The 24,327-nt window shown below is 42.5% G+C and overlaps 1 protein-coding gene across 1 annotated transcript; it reads right to left on the bottom strand.

The window, feature by feature from the left end:
* Positions 1-19,969: 19,969 nt before the first annotated feature.
* On the bottom strand, positions 19,970-22,612 carry LOC101030772 (secretoglobin family 1D member 2). The gene is made up of 3 exons (XM_003920225.3): positions 22,493-22,612; positions 21,305-21,492; positions 19,970-20,112 (listed from the first exon to the last, which is right to left on the bottom strand). Exons 1-3 carry the CDS (start codon positions 22,545-22,547, stop codon positions 20,083-20,085), a joined length of 273 nt encoding a protein of 90 aa, XP_003920274.1. The 5' UTR covers positions 22,548-22,612; the 3' UTR covers positions 19,970-20,082.
* Between the last annotated feature and the right edge of the window lie 1,715 nt (positions 22,613-24,327).

The following is a 24,327-nucleotide window of genomic DNA, read 5'->3' as shown; positions in this document are numbered from 1 at the left end:
TGAACGGGGCTCTGCCTAGTGCCCCAGTCGTTATGGACCTTCCCTGTTTCCTACAGACATAAACGCTCACCCAGTGGTATCTGGCCCATCTAAAATCAACTCCCCACACCACCTACATGGTGCCCCACCAAAGAGATGGTGTTTTCTTTCATCTGATCTGACAGTGATCATTTTCAAATGAGGCAGAAAACATACCTGGCCCAAGAGACTCACTTGCAAGCCAGCATTTGCAGGGAGAGAGGAGAACCAGGAGGTAAAAACGCTGTACTGCTCGTCCGATGTTTTCTCTTCTCCAAAGGGTCTTTTATTCAGGTCCCTAATTCAGTTCAGAAACTGGAGACCAAGGGTCCATCGGTCTTCAGTGTTTCTGTGACAAGTGTTTACTGAGCCTTTACTATGGCAAAGCAACAGGTCATTCACACATTCTCTCCAGAATGAACCTGTGTCTTGGGAGGGGGGAAAGCATGCCTTTAAAAAAAAGGCAGACATCTACTCTGGCTTTGGACTCACAAAAGAGCTGAGACATAGAGACATGTTGGCAAATAGAAGGCATTGCCGTACTTAATATGAAATAGCAACGTTGTTGGAAAGTCATCTTTTCTCAGTGATTTCTGTATTTGCACAGAAAAGCCTGGAATGGCCGACCCTGGAAGCTGCATCTCTGCTGAGTTCTGCAGCCCTTTTCCTTCACAGACCCATGGCTAATGGCTCCTGAGTGAGGACCCCAAGCCAGACCGACTGCCTGTGTTCACATCCAGGCTCTCCTGTTTGCTGAGGGTTCCACAGTGGCAGGAGACTTAACTCTTTGTGCCCCCTTCAAAACGGAATCAGTCATAGAATGGTTGTGACTCACAAGTAAAGTAAAAATGGTAAGGTACTTGAAACAGTGCCTGGTGCAGAGTCAGTGATGTCTAACTGTCAGCTGCTCAGCGTCTTTTCCTATTATTTAGAGCTGTGTTTATGATTCAACTCCTAGGACTACCAGGCTCATCACAGAACACTGGAAAATTAGTCTGCCCTTAATATTCTCCAAAATATATCAAAATAACCATAGTTCAACAAAGCAAAATCCCTTAACTTGGAAAATAAAGCACTGTGTTGTGATCCATGCTTGGGTATCTTTTCTCCCAGTCCATTTAAAAGAGTTTTTTTTTTCTTTTATTTATTGATGATACAATCAGGAAAAAAGCTGAAGACCATATATTGCAATGAGGTAATTTTGTGATTTCTGCCATCATGAGCCAGAGAGATCACTGGGGAACAAACACACAGCAAAGGGGGAAACTTACTGACCCTCACTGATAGAGGACCTCTGTCCATAGTACCGAGGAAGAGGACTGTAACAGTTTTTGCAGACTCCTCTAAATACCATAGGTAATGCCACATAAATGCATGTGATCAGAAGTGAGCCATAAGTTTTTATTACTTTAGCTGAATATCTAAAAGTTGAGTACTGGTAATTGGAAGATTACTTATCCAAATTTCTTAAAGTACTGTATTATAAATTAATGGTTCACAAGGTATGGTCCAGGTACTGCCAGTTATTTCCAAGGACCCCACAGTTATAAGGGTCAGAATTATGTAATTGAAATGTTTTTAACAGATTATTGCTTGTCATGTAGCATAAGTCAATTAGTTTTCCATAATATTTGATAGATGATTTCTATCAAAACATCTTGAGCACCAAAATAAGATCAAAACTTTTGAGAACTAGTGGATTTTTAAAGACAATTAATTAATATCACTTGAGCATCACCTAGTGGAAATTTTAAGAAATAAATGAGATTTTTCCTGTCAGTCTTTCAAACAAAGAAAACAGTTAAGTGAATTGAGTTCATTTTAAAGTCAACTCAAAACTGACACAAGAGCAGAAAATCAAACACCACATGTTCTCACTCATAGGCAGGTGTTGAACAATGAGAACACATGGACACAGGGAGGGGAGCACTACACACTGGGGTCTGCTGGGGGGAAATAGGGGAGGGAGAGTGGGGGGTGGGGAGTTGGGAGGAGACAGCATGGGGAGAAATGCCAGATATAGGTGAGGGGCAGGAAGGCAGCAAATCACACTGCCACGTGTGTACCTCTGCAACAATCTTGCATGTTCTTCACATGTACCCCAAAACCTAAAATGCAATAAAAAAAATTCTCATCAAACAATTCCAATGTCAAATGAATTTGAAGCTGGCATCTACTGATTATCTTTATTCTAGAAAATTAAATTCATTTTCCTGCTTCTTTGTATAGTGAGTACTTTTGGATTTTATCTTGAACATTTAATGTTGTGTTTTATGGATTCTGTGTTCTGTGACATCCATCATGCTGTTTTTGTTTTGGATTTTTTTGTCTTAGCAGGCATTTAGTCCAGTTGGGGAGTTGTGTAGGCTCTGCCTTTCCTTCTGTAGTTGGTGGTTTAAATCCTAATTCAATTATTTAGCTCCTTGTTGTACTGCTTCGAGACAGTCCTGTGCTTATATTGGCTCAGGTATCAGCCTGAACTTGTGTATTTGATCACATAGAAAATTAAGGGACTTCCTTCTCTGTCTCTCTCCTCTCCAGAATTCTCCCTTCACTTCTAGTAACTGCCATTAATCAGACTTCCTTTTTAGATCGGCTGGCCAGAAAGACAGAGAACTATCAAAATTTTACCCACCTACAATATGCCTCCTCTGCTACAAAAAATAAATCCACAAATCAAATCTACAATAAAAATGGAAAACTTTTGCCAGTCACTGCTCCAACTTTCATCTCCCCACTACACCCTGGCAGCTCTTTTACTCTTCGGAATTCTCTGGTAGTCATTTCCTGTATTTTATGTAGCATATAATTGTTACCAGCTAGATGGCTTGTCTGTAAGGAATTTACAATATTATTCCAGAAGTTAATTTCCAGCTTAAGTAATAAATGGACATATTTGTATTCATTGGTCACTAAGGTGTGCATTATTCAGGATGTATCCACATATGTGTATATATGCATTTTATGTACTTGGACTGTAATTGTATTAAATGCTTGTTTATTTTTCATATTCAAACCGTTTTCATGCTTTAAAAATGTTCTTCTGGGCCGGGCACGGTGGCTCAAGCCTGTAATCCCAGCACTTTGGGAGGCCGAGGCGGGTAGATCACGAGGTCAAGAGATTAAGACCATCCTGATCAACATGGTGAAACCCTGTCTCTACTAAAAATACAAAAAAATTAGCTGGGCATGGCGGCACGTGCCTGTAATCCCAGCTACTCAGGAGGCTGAGGCAGGAGAATTGCCTGAACCCAGGAGGCGGAGGTTGTGGTGAGCCGAGATTGCGCCATTGCACTCCAGCCTGGGTAACAAGAGCGAACCTCCGTCTCAAAAAAAAAAAAAAAAAAAAAAAAAGTGTTCTCTAAGACATGAATTCGATAGCTTTGTAATACTGCATTATCTATATGTACTCTAATTTCTCATTCTTCTGGATATTTTTGTCTTTCTACCTTCATAAAAATTTTGGGAGAAAATCTTTTTCTCTCTGGTGACTTCCTCAGAATAAACTTTTATTGGGGAAAGGAGTACAAGGAAAAAAAAAAAAAGTCAGCTCAATGTAAATTGCACTTCTTAAAGTGATCAAGTAAACAAACATGCTCCATTTAAAAACAGGAAGCCCTGTGGTCTCAACTGTTTATGAGGCTGAGGAGGAAGGATCACTTGAGCCCAAGAGTTAAGAGTCCAGCTTGGGTAACATTGTAAAATCCCATTAAAAAAAAGTTGGAAGCAACTTTGTATTTGTAAAACTCTTGGTTTTTTTCCTAGTTATAAATTGAAACTTACTCATCTTATATCTTTTACAAAATAAAAAGTATACTAGGTTACTGAGCTCTAATTGACATGTAAATTCTCTCCTAAACAGACCCCGCATACTGTTGTCTGATGAATCTTCCCAGAACTCAGCTCCAAATGTGCTCCCTCTTGCTTTTTAATGTTCAGTAGAGCAGGGATCACAATTATGTAGCAGTTTGCTGTTTGAAAGGCACTGTTGAACCCTGTGACAACACTCCCAGCAGCAACCCTGGCAGAAAGATGGTCTATAATTTATTACCCAAACTCCAATACTTTGGTGGGTGAAAAGAAACAAAATTAATGGTATGCTAGGACAATAACGCAACATAACCAGGCTGCTCTGGGCAAATCAGCGTGAGTGGTCACCTGCTTATGACATAGGCATGTCATTGCACCCCACCTACCAAAAATGTGACACAGAGAGGTTAAGAAACTTACCTGAGAGAACACAGCTAGGAAGGGGCAGAAGCAGAATAAAAATCCAGATGTTCTGGCTCCACAGGCTGCTCTCGACACTATTTCTCTCCTTGGCTGAATCCTGAGAGACCTGCACATCATGGCTCAGATGGGTCCTGGTGGCTCTGACTCCCACTGCTGGCCTGTGGGAACTCTGGGTTGATTTCTGCACAAGCCCTGGAGAAGAATTTTCTGTTTGAAACCTTTACTCCAAGTGGATTCCCCTCCTCCACTGCCCTTGCCTCAGTTGCTCTGGGTTGAAACACTTCACTCATTCCAAAGGCCCCATCAAAGACGGCTAAGGCCTTGTGTTCTTTGCTGTTCCCTGCATCTCAGAGTACCTCCCTGTTCACAGGATCCCGTATCTCTCCATGGGCAGCCCTGTCTGACATCTCCAGGACCCTCACACTGGCCCTTCTTCCCTGTCGCTGCTCATTGAACTCACGGCTTTGGTACTTCGTGTTTGTATTATAGTGATGGAAACTATTTTCCTTAATTTTTGTGTAACTGTTTTTCAAGAGCAGATTTTGTTGTTTTACACAAAGAGTGTATTGACTGTAGTTTATGTTTTATTGCTAGATCTACTCAGGAAAAGGAGCTCATTTAAAATTAAAGTTTTACTAAACACAGACATCAGACGTAACACTTAAATAACACCACTGTGACTTCCTGGACACAGTGAATACAATATCATTTGTACTTTCCTGAAGGGAAACGTGGGGTTGGGGAGGAAGAAGGCAGTGAAGAAAGAAGATGGTTGGAAACCCTGCCAACCAGACCCTGGGCCACCCTAGAAGTGACAGTTAGCGTGACATCATCTAACCAGGATGTATCTAATGAATTGGGACCTGGAACCAGATATGGAAGCAGAGATAGGATCAGCGTCAACCCCTGGCTAATTATTTCCTGTACCAAAACCCAGAAATTATGCGACTCACCATGTCCCCACAATGTGTGTGGTTAACAACGTTAATGCACATAGACAAGAGGAAGTTTGCCTTGGCTCATCAGATACCTTAACTAGTATGTTTGCCAGTGAATTAGTAATTTTCCCTCGCTTCAATGCCAACATTTATGCAAGAACAGTAGTCAACCTGCTGTCATGAGCCTCTGTTATACTGGGGCCTTAGGAGGAATGTGGAGGAATTTATATAAAGTAATCCTACTAAGAAATAATAGACTTCCTTAAAAAATTAATTACATGTTGGCTGGGTATGGTGGCTCACACCTGTAATCCCAGCACTTTGGGAGGCTGAGGTGGGAGGATCACAAGGTCAGGAGTTCAAGACCAGCCTGGCCAACATGGTGAAAACCCAGCTCTACTAAAGATCTAAAAAATTAGCTGGGCATGTTGGCGCATGCCTGTAATCCCAGCTACTCAGGAGGCTGAGGCAGGAGAATCGCTTGAACCCACGAGGCAGAATTTTTTAGTGAGCCAAGATCTTGCCATTGCACTCCAGCCTGGGAGACAGAGCAAGACTCTGTCTCAAGAGAAATAATAATCATATAATAATTACATGTTGAACAACAGTGTATGAGCAGGAGCAATGGGCCTCAGTGGGGGCACTTCTTCATTTTCCGCACCATGAAGAGCCTTTTCCAATGTCTGGAGTGGGTTTTGCTTGTCCCAACTGAATGGGGTGAGTGTGCTGTTGAGGTCAAGTGACAGAGGCCAGGAATTAAACATCAACTAAATCCTGCTGAACATCTAGCAGTGCTCAGGACAGTCATCCACAAGAATGAGATATTCAACCACAAATACTAATATTGCCAATGCTGAGAAGCCATGTGTGCAGAAATATTGAAGAGCCTTTGCCCTGGTCATGAAAAAACAGCAGTACCAGCCAGCCTCACACCCAGTGCACAGTGGGTGCATCCCCACTTATGGTAAGATGCCAGCAGGTACATGGGCATCTCTGCCCTCCAATGAGCTGGACTCTATGTCAATTCATGCCCTGACCCAGGCTGCTTTGTCCACCAGAAGGGCCTTACTTCCATCCCTATGTCTTCTTCCTCCTCCTCTAGGTCCTTAAGATGCTACTCAACCATCATCTCATCCACAAACTTCTTTCCCAGAGCATGTGAAGCTCAGAACATTGTTATTTGATTTTCCAAAGGCCGTTAATTTCCATGATAAAATTTCATTCTTAGAGATACGCCACACGCCCTTCTTCAGTCTTCTGTCTCATATCCTGTTGTTCAACATGTAATTAATTTTTTAAGGAAGTCTATTATTTCTTTTAATAAAATATCTCAAATTCCTCCTGGATATTTCATGGTGTTTTCTGAATGGACCTGAGATAATTTGTAGCATCTTGACTGCTTTCTAGGAAATTATCCCCCCACCCACTTTTTTCCAGTATTTCCTCTATACCAACTTCTTTTCACTGTTTTCCAACCTACATTTCTTTAAAATTTTAATTTTTTAGTGTCATATAGGTACACTGTGAATAAGAGAATAGAGTAAAATAGGTTGTAATTTAAAAAATCAGTTCCCTGCCTCTTCTGATCCCCACAATATTGTCTTGTGTCACCTTCAGCTTGTTTCAGTGTTCCTGAACCCTTTCTGAGATCCTTGAGGGTGTCCCATGAGAGGAAGCAGGTGTAAGGCCCAGAAAACCCAGACCATCTTAGCCCTTGTTTTTTCTCTTTTCTATCCCCGAACACTGAAGAGGTCAGAAACCATAACTAATTACTCTGGGGAGAATTTGTGGAAACATCGAGAGAGAGAGAGAGAAAGAGAGAGAGAGAGAGAGAGAGAGAGAAACAACAGAAGCCCTAACTTTAAGTCCACGTGAAGTTTTGATTATTACACACAGCTGCATATTCTCCTTTCTAAATTGGCACCTTGAGCCGTCTTGTGTGGAAAGAGTAGATACATTGAGATTCACCATCAGTGACCCTCTGGCAAAATCATGCCTTTGTTTTCAGTGTGACCTTGTTTTGCCTAAGCGGTAGACAGTAAGGAGAAGAGATTTTGAGGGAAAGATCATAGGCACAGATTAGTAAGTCTTGTCAAAGAAAACAGTTAAGATGCCCAATGGGAGAGGCAACAAGGGTTCCATAAAAGGAGCCAGCATAAGTAAATTCTTTGCACTTGGTATAGCAAAATGTACTTTCATTTTTTACAGTTTGTTGACAGCTAGAGACGTGTGGTCTTGGGAGATGTCAATGGTTCTAGAAGAGGATGTCCAATGGGGATAAACACGCAGTGCTCACTCCCTTTTGTGGTTCCTACCTATTGCCATCAGATGCCCTCAGCCTACCAAGTCTTACCTGATCCCACCTCACATTCTTCAGCAGTAGCTCCTGGAGGGATCAGACAGCATATGAATCTAATGTGATTATTTTTATAACAAGGAAACCAGTGAAAAATCTGCAATCTCCAGCTTTGAAGGGAGAATATTAGAAGGGAACGGTCTCAAAGTGACAGCTCTGGGGAATCATGCAATTCTCTGATTCTCATTCAGAACTCTCTTACCCTACACCCTGCTTCCAGAATTTACTGAATTTTTTTTCCTATAGGAATGTGAGATTTGAAAATGAGGACTGGATAGGTTCATCTTGCTCAGATACTGATATTTTTGTCCTGGCTTTTGAAAGCGTCTCAGCTGACCCTGAAACAAAGGACCACTGGGAAGGGCATTTCTTACCCTCTGTAAGTGGTGGTGACACTCTCTATAGCCCTGGGCTAAAGGAAGTAATATAAGAAACACACATGTAAACTTTCCAGCATCATGTCCAGCACATAAGAATTCACCATAAATAGAAACTCTTAGTAGTGCATAAAATAATGATAATGATTGCTAATGTTTCTTGAGTACTTTATATTGTTAATTTAATTTCACGTCAACTTTATAATATACTTATAGTGTCACAGACAGCTATAGTGATGATGAAAAAAAGATGTGTAGGCACTCATGCTTGTGTTTGTGTGTACAAAATATTTATTTTAAGAAGTGGTGGCCACAGAGGGCTTTACAGAGAAGAAGACATGACAGTAAGCTTACAGATGAAGTTGTCTTAGGCTGGGAAGGTTAGACAGGCAGAAAGTACACCAAGTCCCCCAATGCGGGAGTGAGACATATAGACAGCAGTGCCTGCGGGGACATGAGATTAGTGTGGCATGCAGGTGCAGGGGCCTGAAGGTTGTTCTGTCCAATGCCATGAGGATAAACATGATCCTCCAGCAGACGTTCCCCAGTGGGTTCTCAGAATTTTGTGAGAACTTCTTGAATCCTCGTGTCTATGAAACCCAGCATAGAGATTCAAGATGTAATGTGATTAACACATTTAGGGACTTTTTCAAATAAACATATTTCCTGATGTGATTAGAAATAGACACATTTAATCAATAAAGTGAAGAGACAATGCACAGAGCAGGAGAACATATTTGCAAACTATTCCGCTGGCAAGGAATTAATAGCTAGAATACATGAGGAGCTCAATAAGAGAGAATGTAAGAATCTCATTTAAGAATAGGCAAAAGATCTGAATAAACCTACAAATGGCAAACAAGTATGTGAAAAAGTGCTCAACATCATAAATCGTCCCAGAAATGTGATACACTAAGGTATCTTCTCACCGCAGTTAAAATGGATCTTATACCAAAGACAGGCAATAACAAATGCTAGCAAAAAATATGGAGAAAGGGAAATCATCATACACTGTTGGTGGGAATATAAATCAGGACAGTCACTATGAAGAACGCTATGGCGATTTTTCAAAAAACTAAAAATAGAACTAGCATATGATGCAGCAATCCCACTGTTAGGTATGTACCCAGAAGAAAGGACATTGATATATTGAACATATCCCATGTTTCTTGTAGCACAATCACAACAGCCTAAGATCTGGAATCAACCTAAGCTTCTATCTACACATAAATGGACAAAGAAACTGTAACGCATATACACGATGGAGCCATATTCAGTCATAAAAATGAATGAGATTCCGTCATTTGCAACATAAATAAATAGAACCTGCGAACATTGTGTTAAATGAAATAAGTTGGGCACAGAAAGACGGACTTGGCATGTTTTCACATTTATGGGACCTAAAAATTAAAACAACTGAATTACGATGATAGAGAGTAGAATGGTACCTACCAGAGGTGGGGAAAATTTTTTTAAAATAACTTTAAAAAGCATAATACTTCTTGGCCATTTGTATGTCCTCATTTGAGAAATGCTAATTCAGATATTTTGGGGCAGAGTAGGGATGGTCAATGACAACAAAAATATAATTACATGGAATGAATTGGATCTAGTATTTGACAGCACAGCCACACAGTGACTGCAGCCAACATGATACATTGTTAAGTTTTAAAATAACTAAAAAAGTATACTTGGAAGATTTGTAACACAAAGAAATGATAAATGCTTGAGGTGATACATACCACATTTACTGACATTGGTAAATATGATTATTACACATTGTCTACCTGTGTCAAAATGTCTCATGTACCCCATGAATATATACACCTATTATGCACCCATAAAAAATTAAGAGTTTTAAAAAAGAAAGAAATGAAAATTTATTTAAAGGGCATTATTAAATACACAGTCATTGGTATACACTCTTTCTTCGATCAAGAGATTATATAGTTAAAGGAGCTCTCTCCTGACATCCCCAGAATCCTGACACATGCCCATTCCTCTTTGTATGTGCTTCTTGAGAATGCTGTGGTTTCCTTGTCTTTGTGTAACAGTCATACAGCCGAGGTGTTTAATTACTAACGTGAAATTGACTTTCAAGAGCAGATTTTGACTTTTTTACGTTTACTGATTGAATTACATGCTTTATGACAAAGTCTATTTAGACAAAAAGGATTAATTTAAAGTCTTACTGAAAACAGGCGTCAGACTTAATACTAAAATCAGACATCACTGTGACTTCCTGGGCAATGTACCAGTATTTGCACTTTCCCGGAGGGAAATTTGGAGTAAGAGAGAAAGAACACAAGTGAAGAGAGGAGGTGACCAGAGACCTTGCCAAACAGGGCCTGGGTCACCTCAGTGTCCCTTTTCTTTAGAAGTGACTGTTACCATGACACCATGTGACCAGGATCTACCTAATGAGTTGAGATCAGGATCCAGATCTGGAAGTAGAGCCAGAATCAGCTGTCAGCCTCTGGCAGATTCTTTTGGCTTCTTCATCATAACCCAGAAATTACACAACTTCCCATGTCCCCATAATGAATATGATTTCAAATGTTAATGCACAAAAACATGAGAAAGTTTGCCTTGGTTCATTAGATATCTTCACCAGTGAGTGCTTTTGCCAGTGAGTTATTAATTTATCCCTTGCTTCAAAGCCAGCACTTTCCTGGACACAGCTGTCATCCCACTGTCATAAGCCTCTGCTTCAATGGGGGCCTTCCCTGGGGTATACAGGGACTTATATAAAGCATCTCCACTGCTAGAGCAGTGGGTCACAATAGGAGCATTTTGCCCTTTTCCTCAGCTCTGGAGAACCCTTTGTCAGTGTCTGCAGTGAGTTTTTGTTGTTCCTACTACATGGGGTGATTGCACTATTGAGATCAAGTGACAGAGGTTAGGAATTAAACATCCTACTAAATTCCGCTAAACATCCTGAAATGCCCAAGACAGCTGTCCACAGTCACAAATACGAATATTGCCAATATTGAGAAGCCTTATGTACAGAAATATCAAAGAGACTTTGTCCTGGTAATGAAACATCAGAATGCTAGCTAGCCTCACACTTGGTGCAAAATTATCGCAGTCCCAACTATGGTAAGATGCCAGTAGATGTATGGGCATCTCTGTCCTCCAACGAGCTGTACTCCATCTCACCTGCATGCCCTTTCCCAGGCTGCTTTGCCCGCCAGGAGGACCTTAATTCCTCCTCTGTCTTCTTCATCTTCTAAGTCCTTCTGTTACTGGAAAAGAGATCTCAACCCAGACCCCAAGAGAGGGCTTCTGGCTCTCACTCAGGACAGAACTCAAGGTGAGTCACAGAGCACAATAAAAGAAGTGAGTTTCTTAGAAACTAATCCATTACAGAGTAAGGCATCCTCAGAAAGCAGCTGGAGAAATGCACCATCTTAGTTTTCACTTTTTCTTGTACAGGGGTCTTGTCTATGTGAAGACTAAACTAAGCTGTGACTACATGAGGGTGAGCAGACAGCATGATAAAATGTATGGATTTGAAGGAAACTGTCCTTGACATTTTCTTGTGTGAGTACATCCAAGCATAACCATAATTATCTTGAAGGCATATATTGTTATGGGTATTGGAACATCTGGACTTTCTGTTGTTGGCGTTTGTCTTTGCAGGCATGACCAAGCTGCTTCCTTAGCTGTAAACATTTTGGGACCATGGGTGGTAACTGGAAGGGAATGTGTCTCTCTGGTTTTCAGATGGAGTTGATTTTAAAATGGTGTCACTCTGGCTCTCCTAGACTCCTGTTTCCCTAACACTTCCAGTGCTTTCTCCAAGAAGGCTTTCTTTTTTTTTTTTTTTTTTTTTTTGAGACGGAGTTTCGCTCTTGTTACCCAGGCTGGAGTGCAATGGCGCGATCTCGGCTCACCGCAACCTCCGCCTCCTGGGTTCAGGCAATTCTCCTGCCTCAGCCTCCTGAGTAGCTGGGATTACAGGCACACGCCACCATGCCCAGCTAATGTTTTTTTTTTTTGTATTTTTAGTAGAGACGGGGTTTCACCAAGTTGACCAGGATGGTCTCGATCTCTTGACCTCGTGATCCACCCGCCTCGGCCTCCCAAAGTGCTGGGATTACAGGCTTGAGCCACCGCGCCCGGCCAAGAAGCCTTTCTTATTGAAGCATGCACAGCTCAGAAAGACACTGTTTTTCTTTGAATTTCTGCAGGCCTTTAATTTTCATGAGGAAATCTTATTCTTAGTGATATACTTCATGCCTTTCATGAGTCCTCGGTCTGCGTCTTGTTGTTCACCATGTCATTAATTCTATTTCTTTTGATAAAATATGTACCTCCTAAGCCTTTGGTAGGGTTGTGGGTTGAACTGAGATAATATTCAGCATCATAGCCTCTTTCCACTAAATTTTTTCACCACCCACTTTTTCCCAGTATTCCTTCTGTATCTCCTCACCTTTCATTTGTCTTCCAACTTATTTTTTAATACTTCTAATTTTTAAATGATATAGGTGCATTGAGTAAAAAATATAATCTCATTAAATAGATTCTAATCAAAAATACTAGTTCTTTGTTCCTTTCCATTCTCACAATATAGTCCATACTTACCTTGAACTTGGTTCAGTGTTTCTCCTGGTAATTATTTTCATAGATAAAATTAATTTTCTTTTTTTTTTTTGAGACAGAGTCTTGCTCTGTCACCCAGGCTAGAGTGCAGTGGTGAAATCTCAGTTCACTGCAACCTCTGCCTCCTGGGTTCAAGCAATTCTCCTGCCTCAGCCTCCCGTGTAGCTGGGACTACAGGCACATGCCACCATGCCTGCTAATTTTTTTGTATTTTAAGTTGAGATGGTATTTCGCCATATTGGCCAGCCTGGTCTCAAACTCCTGACCTCAAGTAATCTGCCAGCCTCAGCCTCCCAAAGTGGTGAGATTACAGGTGTGAGCCACTGCGCCTTGCACATCTAATGAATTTTTAATACAGTTGTCTGTTCATTATCACATGCAGGCACCTTGTACTTTTTTTTAGATTCAAAGAGAACATGTGCAGCATTGTTGCATGAGTATATTTTCTGATGCTGACGTTTGAGCTTCCAATGATCTTGTCACCCAAATTGTGGGCACAGTACCTGATAGGTAGTCTTTCAAAGTCTTTATATGGCAGTATCATAGGGTAGGTGCCTAATGAACAATTTTTTTATTGATTTTTCAGAGCAGAACTTGCTGTTTTCACAAGTTCACTGATGATACTACATGTTTTGCTATAAGGTGTATTTAGAAATAGATGCTCATCTACATCTGAATCTTTAGCAAAGGCAGGGATCAAATGCAACACCGACCACACATCACAGTCACATTCTGGACACAAACACCAATGATGTGCTGTCTTGGGTGAGGACTTTGGGATCAGGGTGGGAGGAAATCAGCTAAAAGAAGAGGTAGGTAGAGACTGACCCACCAGTGCCTAAGCCACCTGTGTCCTTTTCCCCAAAAGTGACTGTTAACAGTAACAGCATATGACTTGGATTTATCTATGGAGTTCAGACTAGAGGTGAATTTGAAAGCAGAGCCAGAATCAGGTGTCAGCCCTGACTAATTCTCCCTTGGCTCCCTCACCAAACCCTGAACTTTACTCAACCTGACATTTCCCTGTAATACGTGATTAAACGTTAATCCTGTACATGTGTGACTGCTGATTTTGTTCCTCAAATATCTCAACATTTATATCATCAAGTTGGTATTTGTTTTATTTTCAGTGCCCCTATTTTTCTTGTACCTGTATTAATTCCACTGTTGTGAATGTCTAATCATTAGAAGTATTGGTAGAGTTGTACAGCAGAACTGATGAAGTTTCCCACTCCAAAGCAGTGACTTTCAACCAGGACGTATCTACTCCACACCTTCCCCATCCCTGCAGACATGAGTCTGGAGGTGTTTTTGGTTGTCACAGCTGTATGGCAGCCCAAGTACTATTGGCATTGAGTGGGCAGAGGCCAGGGGTGCTGCTGAACCTCCCATAATGCACAGGGCATATCCCACAAGAAAGGATTACTTGCCCTTTATATCACTACTGCCAAGACTGAGAAATCCTGCGCTAGGGAAATAACTATGAGCCTTCAAGATGCCGAAAGGAGTGTGGGCATCTTTGTCCTCCAGGGGACTGGGTCGGCCTCTGGTCCGTGCCTTTGCTTCCCCTGCCGGCCATCCTCATCTTCTCTGTGCTTCATGGTTCCACTCAGCCATCACCTCTTCCACAAGCCTTACTCGACATTTCCTCGAATGTCTGGAGGCTTTTAATTTGTGTAATAAGATCTCATCTCAGCGATATACATGTGTCTCTCTTGAGTTCTACATCTTGTCTTCCCATTCAACTTGCTAATTAATTCTTTAAGGAAATTCATTAATTCTTTCAACAAAATACACTACAGATATATACATATATATCTGTATAGATGATGATATAGATATATATCTCTATAGATAATGTTCAGTGTGGTATAGATTCTGCTTTAACCTGCAGCCATTTGCAGCTTCTTAGCTTCTTTTTGCCCAGTTATCTCCTCTCTGCCCACTTGTTTGCCCTTTTTCTTCTGTGCTCTCTTTCCCTCTTATTTGTTTTCCAACATCCTCTTTTTTAACTATTTTAATTTTTTAAAAGTTGGCATAGATGCATGTTTTGAAAAGGAATATAGTGCATGCAAAAAAAGCATTTTATTAAAAGTAATCATTCCTTGCTTTTCCTCTGCAGACTTCCCAGTCCCATCCTCATTTTCAGCTTGTTTTCATGTGGAGGTATTTCCATGTTCTCAATAGTCTTTTCTTGCTGTTCTGTTGATGAATCCAATAATTACTAATTACTATTATAATCCCTGCTTATCAAACCCCACGTGTTTGTCTTTCTTGTTGTACTTCTTTTTGGTGGAGCATATCCTCCGATACCTTTCTGAAAAGAAGTTCATTGGTGACAAAATGTTTGAAGATTTGCATGCCTGAAAATAGCTTTATGCTGTCTTCATACTTGAGTAATGGTGGACTGGATGTAGATTCATATCTGTATTACAGGTTGGACTACTCTGAATTCTGAGTGTTACTCCTCTGCCTTCCTGTTCTTGTATTGGTTCCAGTATTATTCCCCATTGTAGTATGTATTTCACTCTTTCTTGAAAAAGTGGGTGGGTGGGGGCCTTTATTTAAGATGATGTTCCAAAATATAATCAAAAAATTTTTGGCATGGGAAACCAGTGTATTTCTACAGATTTTTCAATATTTTCATTCTGGAAAATTATCTTTTACTACTTTATTGGTGGCTTTCTACCCACCATGACTTCTCTCATTCTAGAATTATTTTAGTTGCCACATAACGAATTCATTTTCTAACCTTCTTATCTTTTAATTTTTCTGTAGATTTTCAAGTACGTATGTACTACTTTTTGTTACACTATTTAGACTTTTCTTTCCAGTTCTTTTATTAATTTTTCTAACTATAATATTTTTAATTCCCCTAGAGTTCTTTATTGTTATCTGAATACTTATTCAATCATCAAAGGAAGGAGGGACTTAGGTAATGTGGGCTTTCAGAAGCATCCATGAAACTGCCCAGGACGCAAAGCATCTGACAGACCCAGAGAGCCTGAACCAATCACAAAACAACCAATTCAGAACTTCCTGATTTTCTTCTCTCTCCTCTTCTCCTGGTTTCTAACTCTGTCAGAAACCATGGTTAGTTCACTGGAAGAGAAAAGATGGAAGCATAGGAGAGAAAGAAAGAAAACAACATACATTCTTAAACAATATGAGGTTGTGATTATTACACAAACTTGAATATTCTAATTTATTAATTGAGATATTGAGTTTTGTTTTATTAAGAGAAAATTGAGATCCACTGATGATGTACTTTAAAAATGCCTATAATAAACTCTAAACTTCGTTATCAGAATATTGGACTTATCAGGCCGGGTACAGTGGCTCACTCCTATAACCCGAGTACTTTGCGAGGCCGAAGCAGGTGAATTACCTGAGGTTGGGAGTTCGACACCAGCCTGACCAACATGGAGAAAACCTGGCTCTACTAAATATACAAAATTAGCCAGGCATGGTGGTGCATGCCTGTAATCTCAGCTACTCAGGGAGCTGAGAAAGGAGATTCGCTTAAACCCGGGAGACAGAGGTTGCAATGAGCCGAGATCGCATCATTGCACTCCAGCCTGAGCAACAAGAAACTTGTTGCTTTTTTGAAACTTCGTCTCAAAAAAAAAAAAAAAAAAGAAAAAGAAAAGAAAAAGAATATTGGGTTTATCGTAAAGTGCCAGATGGATCATAGGGACAAGATATTGGAGAAAAAGAGCCTAGGCAGAGATTGATAATATTTGTCCAGGGGGGAGATTATGAGACTCGACTTAGTTCAGTGGTCATTGGAGGGACCTTAAGGGATAAAAGCCAGGAGACCCTGCATGAATGAATCCTATGTCTTTGGTAAACCTTAATCTCAGATTTTTGGACCAGATTTTCATAGAAATTAGTGATAACCTCATCAAAGAAGAAATCTAGGAGGTGAATTAGAGAACACGGACATCGAGAGATGTGCTGACTGTGAGATGCCAATAGGTCTGAGAGAGCGTGTCCAGGGGTAAAATATAGGCCCAGCTCTGCTTCCCAGGTATCTTCCTGGGCCTCCCAGACAGCAGCAGCCCTTAGAGTCTTTTTTTTTTTCTTGGATTGTGGTTTATAAAAAAACCATAAAATTTGTCACTTCAATCATTTTTAAATGCATAATTCAGTGGCCTTAAAGACATTCACAATGTTGTCACAGTATTTATTTCCAGGAAATTATCATCATCCCAATCAGAAACTCAACAGCCCTTAAAGAATGGCTTTTAATGCCCCCCTCCCTGCCCCAGCCTATTCAGTCTTGCTGGATTTCATGTCACATTCTTTTAATAGCAGCTCAGGAAGGAAGACCTTTCCACAGGTGGCCCCAATGTGATTAGCTGAATTATGGTGAAAGAGTGAGCACCTTGCAACTCCTAGTCTTTAAAGGCTATGAAAGTAGCTAAGGAAAAGTCCTCGAGGTAACAGCCCTGGTGATGCTGGGAGTCCTGTGAGTATCACAAGGGACTCTTGTCCCAGCTACTGCCTTCCCAAGTCACTGGATGACTTCACCCATAGGAGCTGAAGGTACAAGAATGGGGATGGCAGGGGCTCTACTTACAGATAGACACATATGCCCCAGATGGAGGCTGAGCATCACTTGATTTCGACAGCTTCCCAGTGGATTCCAAAACAGAGCCAGGGTTGAGGATCACTGGGTAGGGCATTAGTCATTCTCATGTTTATTAGCAGGAATAATCTTGGACCTCCTTAGGTACTAGGGAGGATGAAGTGAGAGAGAACTTGGAAGCCTTCCAACAAAATGCATATCAGGCTGGGCATGGTGGCTCACGCCTGTAATCCCAGCACTTTGGGAGGCCAAGGCGGGCAGATCACCTGAGGTCAGGAGTTCAAGACCAGCCTGACCAACATAGAGAAATCCTGTCTCTACTAAAAATACAAAATTAGCTGGGCGTGGTGGCACACGCCTGTAATCCCAGCTACTCGGGAGGCTGAGGCAGGAAATTCGCTTGAACCCAGCAGGCAGAGGTTGCAGTGAGCAAAGATTGGGCCATTGCACTCCAGCCTGGGTAATGAGAGCAAATCTCATCTCAAAAAAAAAAAAAAAAATGCATATCAGGATGATCAATGAATAGAAACTTTTATTCGTTGTAAGCATTATAATAATGATTGCTATAATTTGTTGTGTGCTTTAAAGTATTAATTTATTTAATATGTTCTCACAACAATACTATGATATGCATCCCATATCACGGAAAGATAAACTGATAATAAAAGAGGGATGTCTATGTATCTGGGCACATATGTGTATAAAGATATAAGGTATGGGAATCCTAGAGCACTTCACAGAGGAGGAGACATGTGAAGTGGATTCTATAAATGAGGTTGTCAGATACCATAGTGAGAGAAGGCTATACAGGGACAGGGAGACCCATACGCACTTATGCAGGAGTGTGAAAAACATGAGGCCTAAGAAATGAGATATAACCAAGTATGACTGAGCACAGAGTGCCTGAGGGAAGAGGAGAGGAGGAGACAAAGGATCCCAGAAGCAGGGTCTTGGAAGTCCTTGTGTGCAACACAAGGGTGTGGACTTGCTTCTCCAGCAGAAAACCTCTCTGGTTTTCTCTCAGTGTTTTGAGAGCTCCATAAATTCTTGTATCTGCCGCACACAGCAGCACATGTTATGCCTGCTGATAGTAAGTTTCATATATTTAGGTTCTATGTTTAAGTGTACATAATTTCTGGTATGATTAAAATACACATTTCTTTTAAAAGCAATGTTTAATTAATAATAACTTATCTACTCTTCTGCCAATTGTATAATGATGCACTGTTATCATATAAAGATAGATTTGGGGTAAAAAATAATTTCCCTTACTTAAAACCCTTGAGAACCAGTGCCCTCTGGTCATTTAGAGTTGTTGACAGGAGAACAGGATCACGTTTTAAATGTAGGAGACTCGCTGTGGCATGAATGAGACAAATGTATTGTAGGAAGCCTTCACAGAGGCTGCAAGACAATTTAGGAGAATTTGGTCTGAGCTGGGAAGGACATAGACCACACTGTGATGTGATGGTGTGATGGGAAAGAAGCAAGTTGCGAAGGTGATTCTTGGGCAATGGAGGGAACAGAACATAGTGCACTGTTAGGAGTCAGGAGGGAGGGGAGCTGCCGTTGGCGGCCTCCTGCCCACCCTGAAGAAACCCACGTCCTAATCCCTGAAATCTGTGAATGTTCCATTACGTGACAAAATCTGTGAATGTTCCATTACGTGTGAATGTTCCATTACGTGACAAAAACAAAATCTGTGAATGTTCCATTACGTGACTTAGCAGACATGATTAAGTTAAGGACGATGACACGGGGTGTTATTCTGAATAATCCGTGGGGTCCCAAAACCCAACCTGTGTAGTTTGTGATTAAAAGTCAGAGTGGGTGGGGCTTGATATAGAAAGAAAAGGGGAAGGGAACCTAACATGGAGGCAGAGGTTGAAACGATGTGGTCACGGGACCAGGACGATTATCAGCCCAGAAGCCAGAAGAAGCCCTTAGTGAATTCTCCCCAAGAGCCCCCAAAGGGAGCAGGGCCCTGCTACCCACTGACCTCTTCACAGTGATACTAATGTTGGGCTTCTGACCCCGGAGATGCCTGACAATCAGTTGTTTTAAGCCACAAAGTTTGCAGAGTTTTGTCCCAGTAGCCACAGGACACTTGTGGCATCTCCCTGGGTCCTGGTCAGGGGACTTGCTGGGTGGGTGCATTAGCCTGGATGGGTTCATGGAAAGGAGAGCAGGCTGGGGGCAGACCCTGTGCTCCGTTTCACATCCTGCTCCTGAAATGACTGCGTCGGAGGGTGCACTGGGAGCTGTCCAATTGGCAGGGGTGCTGGTCTCTGGAGCTCTTGGGAGAACCTGAGGAAGGAAACGTTTGCCTCAGGTGCTGGTGAGTAATGCAGACACTGATGAGTGCTCTGAGTGTGGGGAGTGACACAATGTGAACTCCGGGCTGAAAACTGAAGAGGCCCCCAAATTGTGATAAATGGAAAATAAAGAATACTGGACGTGACGGGAGAGAAACCATAGTGCAGAGGTGGCACCAAGCAAGCTGACTGTGGGTCTGAGGGGACATCACAGTAGTCTCTACTGGGTGGTAACCCTGGGCCTGGACACCCATTCAGGCTGGGGGTTCCCTCAGTACAAGACCAGCAGGAACGTTTCAATTCCTGTGTCCTCATTACCACGGTTTTTATTCATGGCCGCAGGATGGAAAATCTGTAAGGAATGCAGGATAATTCCTATCACATATTTCCCTCGGTGACACCTGGACTCAGGCTCCATTGGTAACAGGACCCTGGTTCTCTGGAGTTAACTATCCCCACAGCAAAAGACCACTCCTCTATGGAGACCAACCTCTACCCAAGGCTTGAGACTGCAGGATTAAAACAAGACCAGTGGAGATGTGCAGGGCAAGTGATTTATTAAGGCAAGACGTTGAAACTTTTACATTCTGCATTGAAGAGCAGAGTATCATTGAAAGATGGTGGAAACCAGGATGAAAGTTTTTACATGTCACTTGTTACATTTCTCCACGATTTTCAACTGAAATAGAAAAAGAAAAAAGAAAGGAAGGTGGGGTCAGTCATTCTGCTGCTGGAGATGACAGGCTAACATCCAAGAGGCCAGTGGAATTCTGCCCCCGAAGGCGATTGGAAGGCCAGAAGCAACAACTCAGTTCGGGAAACTGAGGCCTAGATCTCGTGGCCTCACAGCACCCATGCCAGTGAGGGTGCAGCCTTTCCTCACCAGGGCAATAGCCCTGGAAGAATCCGAGAGGGAGGCCTGGGATCTTCATAGAAGGAAGAGAGGAGGTGTGGACAGAGCAGCCAGAGGTCATTGTCTGAGCTGTCCCAGGTCTTGGAGTCTCCTGTTTCCTGCAATGGGGGACCCAGGGCTGAGAGGCTGGTCAGGGCTGGGATGGCCTCTGGGAAGCCTGGCTTCCAGTAACCTCCAGCCTCCCCTTGTGGGAATTCTGCCTCAGGGCCCAGTCACTTCTCAGTCCTGAGCCTGTGGTTTCCATAGACATTTGCAGCTAAACCTCAGGACAGCAACCCAAAGGCAGCCAGGTTGAGAGGCCCCTGGAAAGCCTCTGATTTCTTGAGAAAGACAGAGTGAGAACATCCTGCTTCCATGGCACTACAGGAGGTAGAGCAGTGAGGGTCTTGGCCCACTGTGGTCAGGAGAGCCTCTTGGTGAGGAGGGGAGTATGTGGTCTGAGGAGCTAGAAGGGGCTCCTTCCTGGCTCTGCAGAAGCTGCAGAGAAGTCCAGCCTGCCAGCGCTGCATCTGTGGGACCCCCTGCTCTAGGTCTCTCTCTGCTTTCCTCTGCATGTTCAAAGCTCCCATCTCCTCAGGCCATTCCAGAGTGACTGTGTCCACTGCACGAGGGTAGCTTGGTCTCAGAAAAGCTCCCAGCAGGGAGGCACCCATGCTTGGTCCGTCACCATCCCTGCCTGGGCCCAGGCACACTCCCTGTGTCCTCAGCACACTCTAGGGACACGGCATCCAGGAAGGTGACCTGAGAAGGAGAAACGTGCAGGATGCTGTGTGCAGCTGAGTTTAATTCTGCAGGTGAAATGGTAGCACCCACTCTGTGGCCCCGAGTGACCTTCTCAAAAGGTGACCAGCTAGACAGGTACCCTATCACCTGCATCCCCCCCAGAGCAGCAAGCTGACCTCACTTCACACCGTGCAGCTGACCAGAAGCCTAGACACATAAAGGAGAAAGAAATTACCAGGGCTACTTCAAGTGGGCCTCGTTTCTCAAGGGACATCTGATCTATGCATTTCTTCACTTCCAACTTGGCTGCAACAGCTTCTGGAGGAGCATTAAATTTGGCAAGCTGTAACTTGAACGCAGGTTCGTCAATGAATAAGAAGCCCAATATCTCAGAAAAAAGAGCTGGGCAGACCACGGCGTTGGCTGCAGCACAAGAATAAAAATATAGTTGATGTTAGGAAAGTCGATTCTTCTCTCACGGCTCCCTGATGTTAGGCCAGACAGGATCCCCTGGGTTCTGTGTTCTCATGCCTTTGTTGTGCTGATGACAATCCCAGACCTCTAGGGGTGACTTACTTCCTCAAGGTCACACAATAAAGGGAGAACTTCGTATCAACAGCTAAACTCTTTCTCTCTCTCTCTCTCTCTTTTTTTTTTTTTTTTTTTTTTGCGACAGTGTCTCCCTTTGCCATCCAGGCTGGAGTGCAGTGCACTCAATCCCGGCTCACTGCAGCCTCCACCTCCTGAGCTCACGTGATCTTCCCACCTCAGCTCCGCAAGTAGCTAAAACTACTAGTGCATGCCACCATGCCTGGATGATTTTTTGTTTTTTTCTTTTGTTTGTTTTGTTTTGTTTTGTTTTGTTTTGTTTTGTAAAGCTAGGGTTTCACCATGTTGCCCAAGCTGGTCTCACCAGCAATCCGCTTACCTTGACCTTCCGAACTGCTAGGATTACAGACGTCAGCCACCATGCCCTGTCCACAGCTAGACTCTTTCGACAGAATTAATCTTTCTTGTTCCATTCCCATAGCCACTCTTGGCAGAAGCAGAAGCGCTAACCACCAGTGATAGGATGAGGCTCAGGGAGGGGGACCACTACGCCCAAGGTTAAAGGGCTGGGAAGTAGTGAGCCCAGATTCACCCCAGACCTCACATGATGTCATCTGACACAGATTCCATCCAGGAGTGAAGCTCAGGCAGAAGAACATTTGCCAGCACGGATTTTCTATAAAACTTCCTAGGTGCTGGGGAGTACCAGAAATAGCTCTGAACTTTATGAGGGGCTTGTTCAACAAGCACAGAAAAAGGTTCGGAATTTTGGTTTTGTACAGATCCCAACCCCAGCCTGAATAGGTGACCCCACGCTCAGAGCAGGGTGCTTCCCAGAGGTTGGTGCTGGACTTATGACTGATGATGTACTCACCCTGGTAGCAGCAAATGGCCAGCGTGACCAGCAGGAGACACACCGACAGCCTCATAGTGGCTTATTCTGCTGTGAGCTCAGCTTTCACAATGAGTGATTTGGACTCCACCCCAGGAGCCTATGGAGCTGCGGAGTCCAGGGCTATTTGTACCTAGGGAGCCTAGCTGGCACTGGCCACGGGGCCTGGCTCCCAGCCTGCCCCTTCTACCCACAGCTGCTGCCATCCATCAGGGTCACCTCCCAATGCCTCCCTGCATCCTGAGTGGGGCGGAGCACAGGAGGGCGGCCCTGTGGGAACTCTGCTCTGTGCTCCAGGTGAGTTCAGACACCTCCGGAAATATTCCCGGGATTCTCAGTTTCCTTCTGAGCTTTTGCTGATTATTTCTTTTTTTCTTTATATCAGTGCAGGGACACAGGTGAACTCTGACTTTGGCAGGCATAGGAAGCTGGAAGGCTGCGTTTTGGTTATGGGAGAGCAGGGATATAACGAGATCCTGCTTTGATCCCCCTGCATGTCTGGCAGCCAGCCACTTGTTTCAAGCACAATTGAGCAAGTCTAAACAAGACCTACCCTTCCCCTCAGCCTCATCCATCACTACCATGTTCACTGCATAGGTACCTAAAACATAGGTGAATGTTTGCCTAAAACATGCAAAACGGTACAACCATTTGGAAGACAATATGGCAGTTTCTTACTAAAGTGAGCATATCCTCACCATAAATTCCAGTAAGTGTGCTCCTTGATATTGACGTAAATTAGTTGCAATTTTATCTGTATACAAAAATGTGGACACAGATATTCATAGTGGTTTGACTGAAAATTGTTAAAACTGGAAAGCAACTGAGAAGTCCTTTAATAAGTACAGAGATTATTGACTTTTGGGACATACAGACAGTAAAAAATGATTCACCACCAAGAAGAAATGACAGACAGTGGAAGATGATTCACCACTACCAAGAAATGAACTATTATGCCATGAAAAGACAAAGAGGCATCTCAAATGCATAAGACTACGTGAAAGAAGCCAATCTGAAAAGGTGACCTACTGTAGGATTCCAATCATATGACATTCTGAAAAGCACATATGGAGACAAAGATTGGTGATTGGCAGAGGTTAGTGACGCGGGGGCACAAAAAGGGAGTGCACAGAAGATTTTAGGGCAGGGAAATGATTCTGAATTTTTTAAAAAATTTTACTTCCATAGATTTTAGAGGAACACGTGGTATTTGGATACACAAGTAAGTTCTTCAGTGGTGATTTGTGAGATCTTGGTGCACCCATCATCTGAGCAGTATACACTGAATCAAATTTGTAGTTTTTTTTTTTTTATCCCTCACTCCCTCCCACCATTTCCCTCAAGTATCCCATGTCCACTGTATCATTCTTATGCCTTTGCATTCTCACAGCTTAGCTTCCACATACAATGTTTCGTTTTCCATTCCTGAGTGACTTAACTTAGAATAATAGTCTCCAGTTCCATCCAGGTTGCTGCAAATGCCATTAATTCATTCCTTTTTACGGCCATTGAATATATATACCACAACTTCTTTATCCATTCATTGACTTATAAGCATTTGGGGTGGTTCCATATTTTTGCAATAACAAATTGTACTGCTATAAACATGCAGTACACGCATGTTTTTTGTATAAGACTTCTTTTCCTCTGGGCAGAGACCCAGGAGTGGGATTGCTGGAAGTTTTACTCTTAGTTATTTAAGGACTCACCACACTGTTTTCTATAGTGGTTGTACTATTTACATTTCCACCAGCAGTGTAGGTGCTTTTTTTTTTTTTCACCACATCCACCCCAATATCTATTATTTTTTTATTATG

This window comes from Saimiri boliviensis, chromosome 6 (genome assembly GCF_048565385.1).
Source record: "Saimiri boliviensis isolate mSaiBol1 chromosome 6, mSaiBol1.pri, whole genome shotgun sequence".
Lineage (NCBI taxonomy): Eukaryota > Metazoa > Chordata > Mammalia > Primates > Cebidae > Saimiri > Saimiri boliviensis.
Note: the sequence above shows the minus strand (reverse complement) of the source record. Positions and strands in the feature narration are given on the sequence as shown.

Coding starts and splice junctions, on each gene's coding strand:
- LOC101030772 (XM_003920225.3), bottom strand. CDS start 22,547: ATGAGGCTGTCGGTGTGTCTCCTGCTGGTCACGCTGGCCATTTGCTGC. Junction 21,493..22,492: donor GGCCATTTGCTGCTACCAGG/GTGAGTACATCA, acceptor CTTGTGCTGCAG/CCAACGCCGTGGTCTGCCCA. Junction 20,113..21,304: donor GCCCACTTGAAGTAGCCCTG/GTAATTTCTTTC, acceptor TTTCTATTTCAG/TTGAAAATCGTGGAGAAATG.